The sequence below is a fragment of the Hippoglossus stenolepis genome, chromosome 13, assembly GCF_022539355.2.
Source record: "Hippoglossus stenolepis isolate QCI-W04-F060 chromosome 13, HSTE1.2, whole genome shotgun sequence".
In the NCBI taxonomy this organism is placed as follows: Eukaryota; Metazoa; Chordata; class Actinopteri; order Pleuronectiformes; family Pleuronectidae; genus Hippoglossus; species Hippoglossus stenolepis.
In genome coordinates, this window is record NC_061495.1 from 14827538 (window position 1) to 14844687 (window position 17150).

The following is a 17150-nucleotide window of genomic DNA, read 5'->3' on the forward strand; positions in this document are numbered from 1 at the left end:
ATCGTGTGTGTGTGTGTGTGTGTGTGTGTGTGTGTGTGTGTGTGTGTGTGTGTGTGTGTGTGTGTGTGTGTGTGTGTGTGTGTGTGTGTGTGTGTGTGTGTGTGTGTGTGTGTGTGTGTGTGTGTGTGTGTGTGTGTGTGTGTGTGTGTGTGTGTGAATTTCAGAACGATGGAAAAACCCAGAATGTGTGTCAAAGACACAGTGATTGACCGATCTCTTAGCCTCTTCTCGAGGCTGAGTGTTTCAGTTGAGTAATTTATACTTAAGCTTTCCAGACCTCCTTTGCTTTTGTCTTTTGGTTTATTCCCTGCAGCAGTAGCGTAAATCCAAAAACTCTTTACTTGCCCAGGTTTGCCCTCTCTTTGTGAAGCCCTTTTGTTTGCAGCGTTTTGAAATGCACATAAAAGGGAAATCAAACATCACCTCAAGCAAATCCTGTGTATTTCTCAATCTGGACGTGTTGCAATTCAAAGCAACTGACAGTAACCACCGGCGTGAGGAGCTGGGGCGGTTTAGTGGAGGCTGGAGAGGGCAAGTAGGATTAGTGAATTTCAAGTGTTTCTGAGACTCAGATAAACATGTGGAGATAGTGGTGGAATGTGACTGCAGCACGGGATTAGGACGGCTTTCCTCCCCTCCGCGCCATGTCGTGTTTTCGTGTTGTTGGCCTACATTGAGGCAGAATCTCCAGGTCTCTTTGCATGGGAGATGAGGGGGAGATTGGGACAGCGTCAGTGGCCGACAGGGCCGACTCCCTTTATCTTGTTTACCGTCTGCTCTGCCTGCAAGTTGACTGGCATGGCCACGACACAAAATGCATTTTTCATCGTCTGCACGGAAAACGCGACTTCATTATTGTCGCTATAAATCAGCTTTATAGACAGTTGGAATAAATATAATTCCCAGCGAGGAAGCGCTCCATCATGCGATCAACTTTTCATCTCTGCTCCGATGCATCTGTCATCAGAGCATTACTCAGTGCGACGGTGTGGGAGTAAACACTGTAAATCATGGGTTGGGGCAGATCTGATTTTGGAGTTTACAGGGAGCGGAGGGTTTGGCTTTCCCATGGCACGTCACACGCAGTGAAAGGCCCCTTTATCACCAATCTGACCCCACATGATGGATACATCCTGTTGAGTCTAATAGTCATGAAATGTAAACCGAGCCCAGAGGTAGGTGATAACTGGAGATCCAGTTACAGTCATTTTGTCACTGCGGAGGACAACGGCATTCGATGGCAGAGGACCTCTAAGAGAGAGAGAGCGAGAGAGAGAGAGAGAGAGAGAGAGAGAGAGAGAGAGAGAGAGAGAGAGAGAGAGAGAGAGAGAGAGAGAGAGAGAGAGAGAGAGAGAGAGAGAGAGAGCGCTCTCAGGGGAACGGGGCATCAGTGTGTGTGTTCGTTTTTGCGGGCTGGGGTGGGGTGTCTGGGTGAAACTTCAGAGTCATTAAGTATTAAGTGAACTGCTATTGCATTCCACAGCAGACAAAGAACAATTCTAGCGGAGCTGTGTGGGCTTCTTTTTTAGTATTTTTTTTTTTTTGCTCATAAATAAGGCAGGCACCTCTGATTGTGGGGTAAATGTATAATTCATGCACTGCCCCTCCTGCTCCTCCTCTTTTTCTTCTCACTTTCTGCCAAGCGATTCCTTTTCAGCTCTTTGTTGTCTGCGCCCTCAACTGCATTTAAATTAATAATTAAAGTAATGCTCGGAGAATGTCTGTGACACCACCTGCTAGGTTACTCACCGTCTCCGAGCCCCGCGCTGAGAAACAAAATAGAGTCTTTAACCGTATACATTTCAGCTCACCCTGGAATAGCTGGACTGCTACGATGTTTTGCTTGGTTGTAAATATGAAGGAATTACGACACAGGCAACGTTGGGATCTTGTGTCCTCTCTCAGGGCTGTAAAACACTTGGAGATTTGGAAATATGGGAAATTCAAGAAGACTGTATCAGCTCTTGCTCTGAATTAATTAGCACATTTGGAATTATTTGTATGACTTATATTACTGATAATACAAAGTAGCTGGCAGCCCTGTATATCAAAACCAAATTTAGATTTAAAGAAAACATCTTAATGCTTTGTTTCCATATGGTTACCGGCACCTTCAGGGAGACTGAGGAGAGCAGATATTCACCAATTTGCTCGACGCCTACACAAACATGCACAAACACACAGAAATAGACCACCTGGATCCCATGCGGGCATCATGTGCCTCAAAGTCTTCAGCTCTGGGAACAAATGAGGTGCACGGGCACTGACATGCAGTAATTGTTGTCTCCTCGCTGTGAAAACAGCAACACGGTAAGACGTGTGGGTTTGTCTGTTAGTTTGCAGAGAAAGAGAAAACCCCACGGCAACCGCTGCAGTATAAGTTTATCTGAAACAAAAAACCTATTATATAAACTTTTATTTTTGTCTCCTTGGAAGCATCATCACTTTAAGACACGCACTGAACTCGGGACATTTTCCTTAAATTTCCCAGAGGGGCTGTATGTGAGAAAGTAAACGGCCAATCAGTTGCTCTGGACATTTTCAGGTACTTTTCCTGCCAGATCCTTAAGTAAAATGTCTGCGTGAACCCATTGAGTTTCTAACACGAGACAGACGCAAAACTGAAAGAATGAAAATTAGGTGCTATGCACGTAGAAGATGCTGACGAAGACGTCAACTTGGAAAGACAACGAGTTTCAAGTTCTTCTTGACGATCGGTGACGATGTTTTTATACGCCGCGTCCTGCCTCCTTAATGATCTACCCAGGTGCTGCTCCTCGCCTGAATGCTTCGGACATTTTCCTGATGTTGTAAACGCATCTGACCCGAACAATCTACTGTGTTCTTTCATTTGTAAGAAGCGAAACGTTCGGAAAATGGGGTCCTGACATTTCCTGCAGTTCATGTCCGAAAGCAGCTTTACTGACTTCCATCAGCTTTAGTGCAGTTACGACATTAAAATCTCTCCTTTCTGATCAGTTATAAGATAAGTGTGGTATTTAGATAAGCAGCCGTCCTCTCATTAGAAAACCTGATGGGATGTTTGTCAGCACTTGTGTGAGCTTGCTGTGTGTACGGTTGCAACTCCACTTAATCTATTTGATCTGATCCAGCTCTCTGTCTGCTCTACACCCACCTGTGCTGATACACGGCAGCACAGACATAAAACACACAATATCTAATGTGCTAAACACACCGTGAGGTCACGTTGGGTTGAGTTTAATACTGTGTGTGTTCAGTGGGGGGATATCGCTTTCCTGATTTACTCGCTATATTTTTTACAATCCTTCAGAACTTAATGGCCCATTGGCAAGACTAGCTAGCATATGATTTTACACCCACTCCGACACTTGATCAAATTTATTTCATCCTGTTTAACCTGCAATGGAGGTCTCAGTGGGAATCAACTGAAAGCAGCTATGAGGGTTTTAGGCGTGTTACACATTTTTAGTCTAAAATAATAGACTTTGAAGGGTTATGGCTTTGGGTTGAAATCAAGCCGGCTGTGGATTGTGTGAAGCAGTTTGGAGAAGAGCATGTGCCCCGACTGAGAATGAGGGAGAAAACAGGAAACCACCGAGGCTAGTGGCCCTTGTTGTGGCTTTTTACCCTGAGAACGCAGGGTGAGAAGGGGAACAAGTGACGGACAGAGGGTGCTGAGACACGTCCACTTTGTTGTGGAAGAATTAAAAAAGTTTTTCATTCATCTGTGTTTTCAGATTATTCTCAAAACTAATTAATTTTAAAAGGATAGAAATTCTCTTTTTTTCCTTCCTCTTTCACGTTTAATGGTTCGGCCTTCTACCACACTGAAGAAATAGGGGTTGTTGTGAATACATGGCCGACCAATTAAATTTGAAGCAAGGAGTCTAAAATTATCCCCTTGAGCTCTGGAAAATTACAACACATTCAATATTTTAACGTTGACATAAGAAATGAGCAATTGAAAAACTAATCAGCAGGATATGAGATCGTGAACATAATCATCAGGTGTAGCACTAAAAAATCTTAGCTGTTTTTTCGACATGAACTCCAGAAAATCTGCCGCAAATTGGGTCCAGACATATTATAGAGTTTGCCTTTCACGTATGAGGACTGCAGCAGGAGATTGCCTGAGTCAGATGAAATAGCAGGACATTTCTTGAATAATCCGCAAGGAGTGGCGTCTGGGTAGAGCATCCAGAAGACGGGACATGATGTATAAATTCTTTTGGGGAAAGTGTTTTTGTTTACAGTGTCGACTTTTATCACCAAACCTCTCGAATCTCGTCGTCTTTCCGAGTTCACATCTTCATCTGCGTTTATATGTTTCGCGCCCATTGCGTGTTAGGAACGCCCACTCACTTGCTGTGACATTTTCCTGCTGTATTCTCACGTGGGCTCACTGGGACGTTTTTCGGGCATTTAACTGGGAGGCCGGCAGGACAAGTTCTGGAAAATATCCAGAGCAACTGACTCACATGCAGCCCCTCCAGATCATTTCAGGAAAATGTCCGCAGTTCAGCTCATGTCTGATCATGTCGTACTTCCTCTGTGTTTTATTTTATGTCTCATAAGGCCCAAACACACCTCACGGTCACTGACATACTTTTGTGTTGTGTTAAAATCTATTATATATGACATATATATATTAACACATAATCAATAATAATAATTCTGCTATATCAAATGCACAAAACAGTCTAGAGGAACAAATGAGTTTGATTTGAAGGTTATAAATTCCCTGTGTTGTGTAACTGAAGTGTTTATTTTGGGCAGACTGTGTATGGGAGCGGTGGCAGAACTTCAAAGAGACATGAAACTCTCCCTGTTGAATCATCAGAACAAAAGATGAGAGCCAGCACCGGGGAAAAAATCTTGTTTGATAAAACATCAGATGTGTGTGTGGGGTGTGATCGCTTCCGTACAGTCGGTCGTGGTGGTACTGATGTTTGCTTTAGTAACTCAGCTCCACCTTTTCTTTCACTCCGACTAAATTCGAATTTCTTGCATGAAAACAGTGAACTCAAATCCTGTCTGCAAAACATCCATTGAGACTCTGAGTCTGTGATTGTCATATTATATTAAACACACGTCTGCGCTGATTTAGTCTTACAGTCGACAAAACATGTGTCAGTGGCATCACCTGTGTTGCATTGGTTTTCTATCAGCTGTGACCACACACGGGGGTCACAGGAAGACGTTGGGGAAACCACAGAAACATGGCCGCATAACACTGCTGGCGAGCGAAAGCGCCTTGGCTGTGTTTGTGAAAGATTTATCACATGATTACAAAAGCTCATTCTTTGTCCACGCTGCAACATGAGCCCGCTGTTTTCAAATGTATCTACTTTGGAAGGAGTTTTGGAAAGCGTCCACTCTCTGAGCATGAACACGCCGGCTTAGCGCAGACAGAAAGCCAAAATAGAGGGAAAAGATGAGTTTCAAAATTGATCTGGATTAGAGAAGACAAGGTCTGACAGTGAGGGAGGGAATGAGAGGCAGGGTTGAAGAAATGGGAGCGTAGAGGAGATAAGAGGCGAGGAGAAACTTTGGATGTCGAGCGGCGACGATGGCCTGAACAAAAGTGAAATAGAGAGTGAATACTGGGAGTAAGTGCCTGTTTTAATAGAGAAGGGAGCGGAGCCCGAAACGACTCCCTCCCGGATGGGTCGATAGATCTGAGCAGAGAGCAGCTGGAATAATTGAGTCCGGTCACCGGGAGTGCGAAAAGCGCCAGGGCAGCAGAAAGTCGCCATAACTCAATGAGATTGGGGGGGGGTGAGATTTACAATGTGTGTGTGATCAACAACACAGATCCCTTCATATCTGTCTCCCAGAGGAGCCGAAAGCTGCGGCTCCGTCTCGAGGGCCAGCAAAGGCACCTTGTAAATATCTGTTGGCACCGCTCGAGCTTAACGCCCCCCCATCAGGGCCGCCATCGATGAATTTGAGCTCCCAGATGTCATCTCTTGAGCTTGTGGGAATGAGGGAGAGAACGCACTAGGGACGGCCAAGTTTCAGCAGACTGCGTAGATGCAGGGGAAAAGCACAGGTACCCACATGTTTTGTGTCTGTCAAAATTTCATTTACAAAATAAGAGTATCAGTCATAGACGTCTCACACATCTGCCCGTGACTGTAGAAATATGTCCGGGCAATATGGGGTAATGTCATCTGTTATCAGCATGAATTACGGCCCTGTCTTTTATTTTGTACACAGTGTGTATTATTGAGCCCGGGGGGGATCCTGACTGGTAGCACTTCATGCTTCATTAACTAAAAGAATAACAATCGCATGACATTTTATCTACGCAGTTTTTCATAGTTTATGTTGTTGCAACCACTCACTCGGAGGCAGTTAGCGTTTTTTACGATAGGCTGAAATAACCACGCTCCTATGATGGAGGAAGGCCGTTTTATGCACAGAAACCCCCCCACCACTTCCCTCTTCCTCCCCCAGCTTCACCCCCCCCCGAAGCCCCGTCCCCAGCCATGACAAACTGAAGATGGGCTGTGGCGTTGGCCGCCATTCAGCCCGCGACTCTCTCATCGGCCCCCACAGAATGCCTTTCAGGGTGCCCCAGAGTAACAACTGCTGCGTTTTATTACGGCGTGAAATGGGGAGTGAAAGAGTGCTATGGATGTTCCTACTTACCCATGCAGAATGTGTCACTATTGGGCTGGAAGATAAGAGGACAAAGGGGAAATCAGCCGCTTTTTGTTGAGACTAACAGATCCAAGGCCATAGAAACGACCCTTATGCTGCTTGTTTATATCACAGAGCAAAAGAATTTGAGTCTTTTTTAAGGTGGAATTTGCCAAGAAATATGTTAACATCACGGAGGATAATTATATGCATTATGCTATTAAAACAGATGGTAGCTGTGTTACCAGCATGGGAGATTCGCTTGAGGGAGACCCAGACATTGGCACCCAAACCCTGCCGATACACTGTCCAGCTCAATTATGTTCTCTACTCCACTTTCTCTACCTCTGTTCCAGGGTGGGTGTGTTTCCCTGCCTAGTTCTTGGAAGTCAGATAAGCTGCTTTCAGACTTGAAGTGAAGTCCGAACATTTTCTCCGTAATATTCCAGAGGGGCTGCACGTGAGAGCGCAAATGTCAGAGTCAGTTGTTCCGGACCTTTTCCTGCCAGACCCCCAGGAAAATGTGTAAGTGAGCCCATGCGAGAATACAGAATTCACAGCAAGCGATTGGGCTTGTTGATGATGTTTCTAACGCGCAACGGACACAAAAGTGAAAAAACACAAAAATACAAATATCTCAGGTTAAAAATGAGGTGATGCAGACGGAGACGTCAACTTGGAAAGACAAATTTCTGCAGCAGAACTCACAATCTTCTTCTGCATTTTCTCTGAAAAGCAAATGTGCAGACCCAATTTTCTGGACATTTTGTGGCGTTAATGTCTAAAAAAACCGCTTTACTAACATAGATGTGCAAATGCTAGAGGGCTTTAAACCACCAATATTCACTGTTATGCTGCAGATGTCCCCTCACTTGTTCCCATTGATTATTTAAAAAATGTTGTACAATTTACTCATGCAGTAAGTTGTATGGTTTGGAAGTGGTTTTGCTTTTCTTAGTTTCTCGCAATTAGCTCCTAATTGGTATAATTATAGCTTGCCAAAGGCTAATGGTCCATGATTCTGGATGATAAGGGTGTGTATCTGCATGTGTACATAAAATTTCAGAAAAGCTTTTAGAAAGTATGCCATCGCCCTTTCCTGGTCATGTCTCTGGCAGCATCGATGCTTCGGTTTTAAACGGAGCGCCAAACTGTGTAAATAAGAATCAGGGATTTGATTGATGAGAGCACCTTTGTAATTATATCCAGTCGTCCTATTTGCTTTGGCAAGACATCTGTCGTCGGCCCTCCTCTTCCCTGCCTAAATGTCAGGTTGTGGGTGTGGCTCGGGAGAGACGATGACAGATTGTCAGTTTTCAGCACACCTGCAGGGAACTATCACTGCCTCGACAGAAATGCTCAGAGTTTTCTTAAGAGTGCCGCTTACGAAATATCCGATCGTTTAGCAAAAGCAACTCTCCTGATAGTATTTTTTTTCAACTGCTCCTCCAGCAGTTCGTGCCAGTTTGGAACTTCCTCCCCCAGAATCTTGTTACCGGGAGGGTGAGACGACACCTAACACACACAGCGTACTGATCTGTGTTGTAATATCCCTGGTACGCAGTGTGCTGTGTTAATTCATGCCGGTTGGCACGCAAGCCCCAGCATCTCGAGGTAACGACAGTTCTATTTTCACTTGTGCAGTTGTGATTGTGTTGAACCAGAAAGAGACTCATCCTCAGGGAAAGCCAATGGAATGCATTCAGTCCGCGCACACAAGATCTTTCAATGAGTAAAATGAGCTTGATCCCCGGGCTTATGTGTGTATGTTCAGTGATTTGTAGAAGGGATTTGGGGGCTTTAACATGTGCGTCTACTGGCAGTGTCCTTTAGACACTGGTGCACGGCACAGTTACTGCCTCAAGTCCTCGTTGCTTCTGCACGGTGCTCTTGTGAGGCCGCAGTGCTGAGGTTACTGCTACTGCCCATCTGCGTCGCAAGCTTTTACTCTGGGTGGACACAACTGAGAACATAATTAATGATGTGAGGTCCCAATATTATTAATAGCAGATGATGATGAAACTGGAGAGACCCTCTATACGACGAGGCGCGACTTGGACATTGAGCTCGTATGTCATCTTAAATCTCCGAGGTGTTGCAGCAGTTTCACCTGATCAGCTCGGTAGAAACTACATTAGTCTCTATCGGAGCTCTAATCTCTCACAGCTACGTGCCCCCCCCTCCGAGGTGTCTGATTTTGTCCTCCGACACCTCACTTTTATCACACCGTGGTGATATCTATACTGCCGCGAAGTAATTAAGCAAATACCCTTTTCCCAACCTCCTCCCCCTCCCTTCTCTGAGCCGACTGTTAAACACTCAACACCGAGTCCACACAGGGATCTCGGCTGCCGGAGACGAGGCTGGGCAGCGGCAGCGAGCTGAATAAGCCGAGTGTAATTGGCCTCTGGCAGGCGTGTGTTACGGTCGTGATTGCAGCATGTTCCTCCAGAAGCAAGGTTTATGTTTCATCATGCGGCCGTCCACTGCACTCCATAAAAAGCAAATAAACTTTTCACTGGCAATGGCATAATAATGACAGAGCTGTCTAATGAGTGAATTAAAGAGTCATAAATACAGCTCTGGCCCCCTGACTGAGATGTGAAATTTCTTACATCAGCTCTGTGTTGAACACACTCCACAGTAGGCGCCCTCATTTAACCACTCCACCTTGCATAACATGACAGATTCTTCTGATAATATATTTTTTTTATTCTTCTGGCCAAATCCGGCGCTCCTCTGCCTGATCTCCATATCGGCTCTATCCTTGTCTCCACCTCTCACTGAGCAACATTTTGGACTGTACCAGACAATGAATGGAGATGCTCTAAATGTACTTGTCTTATTGGCTACATCCATACTACTACGTTTTTCAAAATAAAATGATCAATCTCTGTCCACACTGACACGCCTGAAAACTCGAGAAGAAGAGCTAGCCTACAAACGAGAAGCTTGAATAAGTTCTTGTTTCCTAGGCATGTAAACAGTTGATGCAAAGACAGACTGATGAATCAGCAAATGACATGACCCAATCAGGGAGCGATTATGAGCGGATTCGTCATCATTTCCAACTATTCTCTGTTTCTGTGCGTCCAGACTAAAATGCAGTTTTTCACTAAGGGCCCATTCACACATTCGCAAATGTTTCAGAGGCGAACTTCAGCTCAACTTTGGTGACCTGTAAAATTGTTTGCTATTTTGCATTAGCATATGTGTGAATGTACCCTAAACCGGGGCCGGCAGCGTTTGCAAACTTCTGTTTTATCAGCTCTTAAACTCTGCGGTAGTGTGGACACCTGGCGCATCTGTAGCAGAATTTATGTGTTTTCAAATTAAAACGTAGTCGTGCGGATGTAGCCTCAGTGCTGTAGCTGGTGCAGGAGTCTAAAAGAAACGAAGCTGAATAAGTGACTTTGGCAGGTCTCTGGTTGGTGTGGTTTTGGCTGCTCCCATCGCAGCACAGAAGCAGCCTGGCAGCGGTTTGTCTGTTTGAGTGAACTTGCTCTTCTCTTTCGCACCCCGCTCTCAGTGGCCAGCAACAGGAGCGCACGAGACCCCGGCTCATTTCAGCCCCATCCCGACACATTCCCCTTTTCCTGTGGCAGAGCTATGCCTGATTCTATTGGACATGCATGGACTTTTTGTGTTACATTACGCCGGCTTTTTGTTGAATTTGATTCGTTCAGGGTGAGCTCCTGCATTTAAAGCGAGCGGAGTTCGACTCGATTGGTAAAACTTTCATTCAAAATTTTTTATCATCCCATTATGTTTGGCGAAATGACTCCGAGCTGCACTCACACTGAGGGCTTTCTTTCATCCCGGGCCTGTGCCAAGCATTCAGTAAATCTGTTCCACGTGTTTGAAAAAAAGGGAATCCCAAGAACATTAAACCAAGTGTATCATTTATTAAACGCTCTCTGTTCGGCGTGGTTAAGAGAAGGGTGTTTAGTGCCGGTGCCAGAGTGTATCAGGCCCAGACATGAGCAGGAGAAGTGGCAGGATGAGAATGAGGCATGGAGAGCGTTGGAGGATAGTAGTGTTGAGGCATGGAGCAGGAATCTCAGGGCCCACACCACGCAAAAGCAAAGCATCAATAGGTTTCTAGACACAGGGAGGCAAGTGTGTACCTGTCTGCTCATAATGGACAACCACTGTGCCCCGTGTTTGCTTTTGTAGAGGATGGTTCGTGACGGTAAGGGGGGGGGGCATCTGAAACAAAACAAAAGTGTGAGTGGTTGTTGTGGACGTGGAGGGGGAAGTGGCTGAGTGAGGTGCCTGTCAGGCAGCCAGCGCTCCAGCTCCGAGAGCACCATCTCCGCTGCAGTGGCCCTTTCATGTGGCTGGCTCTTTGAAGAACTGACACCCTTCTCCTTTTCACAGTGCCTGGAGCCCTGCAAGGAATCCTGGGACCTGAAGGAAAACCAGTGCCAGGATTTATGTGAGGTATGTCACTACCACAAATACCGTGGTTGCCTCAGACTCGAGAGTGTTTGAGCCTCTCAGACTTAGTGGAAAAATTCAATAAGGGGGAAACTTTAGGAGGAGTGTGAAGTAACTCTTTTTGCACTGTAACGACACACACACACACACTCACTCTTTCTAGGAGGATAAATCAAAGCTGCTCAATGTGCTCACCGTTCCAGTGAGTCATGAGCTGAAATGTAAATAGGACAATCCCTGTTAGCTCACAGAGCTGCCTGTTTGCAGCCAGGCAGGTTGGTCTTAAAAAGCATCTGACATGTATTTTTCCTTCCTTCCTCCCTCCCTCCACCTCCGCCTCCTCCTCCTTCTTGTCACCGTTCCCCCCACTCCTCAGCCTCTCTTTCCCAAGAAGCACTACGAGTGTCTCACGAGCTGCGAGTTCCTGAAGTCGGTAGAGGGCGTGAAGCAGGGCGACTGTCCCGCCCCGGAGAAGGCCAGCGGCTTCGCAGCAGCCTGCGTGGAGAGCTGCGAGGAGGATGGAGAATGTTCGGGTGTGAAAAAGTGCTGCTCGAACGGCTGCGGCCACACCTGCCAGCTGCCCAAAAACCTCTACAAAGGTAATGCTCAAGGGCGATTAGACTCAACATTTTTATTGTGTCACAGTAAAACCTTTCTGCCCCAATAAAATCTTCTTTAAAGTTATACTGTTTTGAGAATGAAGTCGTCGTTACTGTGTGGTAGGGCTGAGCGATATGACTTCAAATCAATAGCACAGTTATTTCAGACTTTTACCTCGATGACGATTGATGAACAATTATTTTATGCTTGATGATGATGTGATCGTCTCTGTTGCTCTTCACACATGTATTTAGTCACTTTAACCCTGATGTCACGGCTGTGCACGTCTTGTGTGTAGTAACAAGTGAGCACAAAATGAACATATAGCAGAAACCCAACAGTTCGTAAATGCACGCATTGGGGAAATAATTAACCGAGTTAACTGCCATGAGCAAGATTAAGTCAGTTAGAGGTTATAATGTCAATTTCGATACATTTTCAGTTAATTGCTGAGCCCTACTGTGTGGTTACTTAGTAAACATTAAGATAGCCTATGTCATAAATGTTGGATGACAGTGATGTAAAAAGTGTCTGATTGCTAGACCCAAACAAATCATCTTTTTAATGAATCATTGCCCCGTTCTGTCTTCAAGAGGGATTAGATGAACACAGTTTACCATCTGAATACTCGATACACCTCCCTCTCTGTTTTTCCCCGTTGAATAAATGATGTTTAATGTCTGGTGATGGTCCAACACAAACGTCACGATTTTAACGTGATTAAGTTTTGCAGTTTGCATAATATTCATAAATAGCATTGAACCAATCGACCCCTCTTCATCAAATGTTAATTTAAAATCGCAGTGACGTAGATTGCCGATTGTCTTGCACAATTTTTAACAACCTGCTTAGCATAATGAATCCCTTCTTTCTGTGTTGCGCTTCACCCACACAGCGCTCTAGTGCTGTTTCTGTTTTAAATCTGATTACATCCTCTGTCTCGAATTTGCCGGATAAGCTCGAGAGTTTCACAGACACAGATGTATTCAAGAATCTTTGCTCCAGTAAAACTGTTTAATAGCCGCTGCCCAGGGCGGCCTGACGGTCTGAGGGTGCCGAGTCATTATGTGAGAGAACCGAGTGCCCCTGAACTTGGAGATGGGAGCTTGGAACTGCATTACATACACTATCAGCACACAATTGCTGGCCGCCCGGGGCCATAACAAAGTCGAGGAGATGCTGAAGTGAGAGCACTGAGTCTAAATCAAGCTTTGAAGTGCAACAGTGATAAACTGTAGCTGCTGCACGCCTCTGAAACACACTGCAGTGAGTCCTAGCATGTTTCACTGTGCACACTGTAATTATCAGACAGAGGCAAGAGTATGCGATTTGTGGATTTGAGTGCGTACACTCAGAAGAGCATGCTGGTATTTACTGTACGTTAGATTTGGAACGATCCCGAGGGAGGTCACGGTGGATGCCACGCTCTAAAGGTGAACAGCACGTTAATCGAGGGGAAGATGAAAGCGGGCGTAACCTTGAAAATTTCAATTCACCCACTCAATGCAAACCATTCTCGGCGCCACGAGACCTTCAAATCAAGCAGCCTCTACTCGCCGATTTAGTCCAAACCTTGAGCTCATGACGGGTCGCCGTCAGCGCTGCGTTCACACTGAATCACGTCGAGTGTGTTGGTGAAAGTCCAGATGGAATTCCTGTCCCAGTCCTCGGTGTTAAAGGTCTAATTAGTTGCTCATGGTTTGAAGAGCGAAATTGTTTCTATGTGTGCACCAAGTGTGTATGTAGCCTTCGCCGTGATGAGCTGTGATGCTGGAAGCCATTAGCAAACACAAGCGGAGAGAAATGGAGCGTTTCCCCCACTGAGATGACTCTCAGATGTGTGTGAGTGTGTGTGTGTGTGTGTGTGTGTGTGTGTGTGCGTGTTCAGGTTGGGGTGCCCGGGCCCATGTGCATGTGTCCCTGATGGAGAGAAACTGCAGTGATCAGGACCCCACAGGGCTTTTATTTTGTTGCAGAGCTTCAATAGAATCAATAGAAGAGACGCTGTTACCCATCATCCACTGCTCGGTAATGTCGTCTCAAAGATGTGTTTGTGGAGGTGAGCCACAGAAAAGATGTGCATGTATCATTATTATATTAGGCTCTTGCATGTCTTTCATTTTCACATCTTTCTCTCCATTCCTTGGAAGAAAAAGTGCCACATGTGATGCAAACTTAACTTCTCACAAATGTTTTCTGCACAATTCTGCACTTTATTGTGAAAGCAATGGAAAACAATGAACCCGGGGTGGTGGTGGCTGTAGGAGGTAGTTAAAACAAAAAATATGTGAAAAAAACGTCTGTCGGGAAATTCAATTCAACAATATTCACACTGTCACAACAAGTCAGTTAATTAGTCCGTCAGCCATCCGCCGTTTACCTTAAGCGCTATTTGTAGTGTTTACCTCAACCACTGTAATTAGAACAGCGGTTATATGACAGTATGTGCGTGAGTATTGAAAATTATATTCCTGGAGTGTAATTGTTGGCGTGATTAAGAGATGAATGGACGCCACGCTCGCGATCGTGCCTCAGCAGCAGTTACATCATGGCTGGGAGTAAACGTGTGGCCATTGAAGAATGAGCCCTGTATGATTCTTGGACTGAACCTCACCCCGAAAGCTTTCCTTGGAAAGGGCGAGCTGAGAGAAAGTGTGTTCTTTTCCCTGCCACATATTGCGGAAGAGAGGGGCTGTGCGTGTGCGTGTGTGCGTGTGATTTGTGTTGTTGCAGGGGAACTTGTGTGACTCTGTGGGAAGATGAGTTAAGACAGAGGGGGAAGAGGAATGCTGCGGTTACCTTGGTCGTCCGTTATTGCGCAGAGAAGCGTCTGTTCGCGCGCACTCACACACTTTGCTGCAGAGCTGTGAAACCGCAGTACAATGACCCCCAGCTGTTAGTATGCAGAAAGCTGTTATCAGCGGGACACAACAAAGCACTGACTCCATATGCATGTGGCTCAAGGACCCTCCTCCATCTTCCAAGATCTTGTATGTGTCAATCAATCACTTTCACACGCTGTGTACGGAGACTGAATGGAGATATAAGGAGCTGAAGTGCCCTGCATACAAAACGCAGTCCTGATGATGTTTACCCACATGCTGTGCAGTAGCCTTGATCGGCATTGGTGCAGTTTATAAACACGGAGCGGCGGGGGGCTGCTCGGCGCCGACAGTGGTCCGGCGTAATTGTCTGAAGTGTGAGGCGATTTATTGAGAATTGTGGGATGTATTCAGCCTCCTCCTGTACTTCTAAACTCACTTTTCCAATCTCCATCTCATTATCACTGTACCCGACGCTCAATCAACAACTCACTACGTCTCCACTGCAATAAATTCACATGAGAGAGTCGGGCCTGACTTGGCTGAGTGTTTGGCCCGATCCTGCACTTAATAAATCTCTAATTTATTGCACATGGCCACGCCGACCTCGACTGAAAAGGCTGAAGCTGGAGTGCAACGATGCAAATGAACGAAGCATATATGTGCATGTGTTTGCACTTGTGTATTTTGTGTGTGCAAGAAGGTAAAGAGAGAGACGTTATGTATCCAATCTCACATACCTGAATGCAAACTATGTGTATCATTACTAAGAAGCACGGCTAATAAAATACATCGCTCCGGCCATGAAATATCACAATCTGTCACAGTAGGGTGATGATGCTGTTGACCCACAGCATGTATTAAATCTATCGCGGTGAGGTCATGTCTCATTTTTCAAACCTGTATCTGCGCTACACGGATGCTGTCATTTATCTTTCCACCTTGCATTCACACTTGACAGGAAAACAACAAATTTCACGTCGTAGTTCACCTGTAATTTTTCGCACGGTGGTAACTGTCCTCTTCCTCGTCTGCACTTTTAGGAGTTCCACTGAAGCCGAGGAAGGAGCTGGTGTTTTCGGAGCAGCCGTCGGGTCAGCTGGAAATCCGCTGGTCGTCCAAGTTTAACATATCCGTGGAGCCAGTCCTCTATGTGGTGCAGCGCCGCTGGAACTATGGCATCCATCCCAGCGAAGACGATGCCACAGAGTGGGACACGGTGGCACAGGTAGGAATCTACATGTAAAACACTGTAGCATAGCAGTAAGAGTAATGTTTTTATCTTTAAATCCCATCAAAATGTGTCAGTCTTTTGATCAGAGTTGTATCACAGCAACAGGGCCACATGCTACAGCTGTGAAAGTGCTGCACTGCACTGACAGACTGTTGCACACGGTTGCACATTCCTCACAGTCGCAGTGTCTTTGAAAGTCCTGGCAAAGAGAAACACACAGATGACTGATGTGGAAGCCCACTCACATGGGGCTGTGACCCTGCATGAACCCTGACCCCTGTGGTTTGCTCTCCTCCCCATCTGTCCCCTCAGACCACAGAGGAGCGCGTCCAACTGGCCGACATCAGAGCCAGCAGATGGTACCAGTTCAGAGTGGCTGCAGTCAATGTCCATGGGACCCGCGGCTTCACTGCGCCCAGCAAACACTTCCGCTCCTCCAGAGGTCTGTGTGTGCTATGTACATATGCACGTGTGTGTGTGTGTGTGTGTGTGGCCTTACTTTGTGTGTAAGATCCTGTTTGACACCCACTGCCCTCCATTTGTTATGGTTAAGACCTTGGAACAGGTGGAGCCTTTGGGAAAGCATTTTTAGACCTGATCTGACGTCTTATCTGACAATACAAACTTAAATGTGGGTGGTGAATAATACATTTGCATTTTACCCGAGCTTATTTAGCATTTTGTTGTTCAGAAATGTCAGTTTTTATTCCCCTGGCTCACTTTGAACCTCTTTAGAGAGCTGAAACACATATTTTAAGCATGAACAGAGGACTTGTCAACCTTTTTGTGTTCACCCCCACTGCTCTGTTTACCTGAGGCTAACTGATTATGGTAAAGCCAAATACACATTTATCACTTTATCACAGCTAAATTGTGAATAATTATTTCATCCCCATACATTTCCACACATTTACTCACTGTGCTAAATAGAAAAATTCTTGTCAATGCCGAGTAGAATGCAAGTAACGAGGAGCGACTGGGTGAGCAGAGCATTTCTTCCCCGTGGTGCAACCAGATCTTCAGTTATGTCTTCAAAGGAAGGGGTTTCCCCCTCTTTACACTCATATAAAATGTAATATGTCTGAATTAGTCAGGATATTGCAGGTTTCAAATGAATGCAAGTGTTGTCTTGCTTCGAGAGGGGGTGACGTGACCAAGGCAGGCTTCAGATCTTTGCCACAGATTAGCGAAATGAGCTCTGATGCCATCCCGTGTTACCACTCAGCTCGCCTTCCCTGTATTTTCAGTGTTAAATGACGCTAAATACACGTGTTGTCTCACAGATGGCATTTGTTAAAGTTATGGCCAACTGTCATGTGGTTCCCTAGGGATTACAGGTTTGTGAATATGATATTTTGTCTAGATTGCATCAGATACAGAGCTTTTTTTTTTTTCACATCAGAGGCAGAACCATTCGTGCAACATGG

At 45.6% G+C, this 17150-nt stretch overlaps 1 protein-coding gene across 1 annotated transcript in view; it reads left to right on the forward strand.

Moving 5' to 3' along the window:
* Positions 1–17150, forward strand: part of LOC118119573 (anosmin-1) — a 43445-nt gene that overhangs the window by 12278 nt on the left and 14017 nt on the right. Inside the window, exons 3-6 of the mRNA XM_035173638.2 lie at positions 11008–11070; positions 11444–11666; positions 15533–15717; positions 16036–16165. Coding sequence (XP_035029529.1) covers positions 11008–11070; positions 11444–11666; positions 15533–15717; positions 16036–16165 — 601 coding nt within the window. The remainder of the gene's footprint in view (positions 1–11007; positions 11071–11443; positions 11667–15532; positions 15718–16035; positions 16166–17150) is intronic.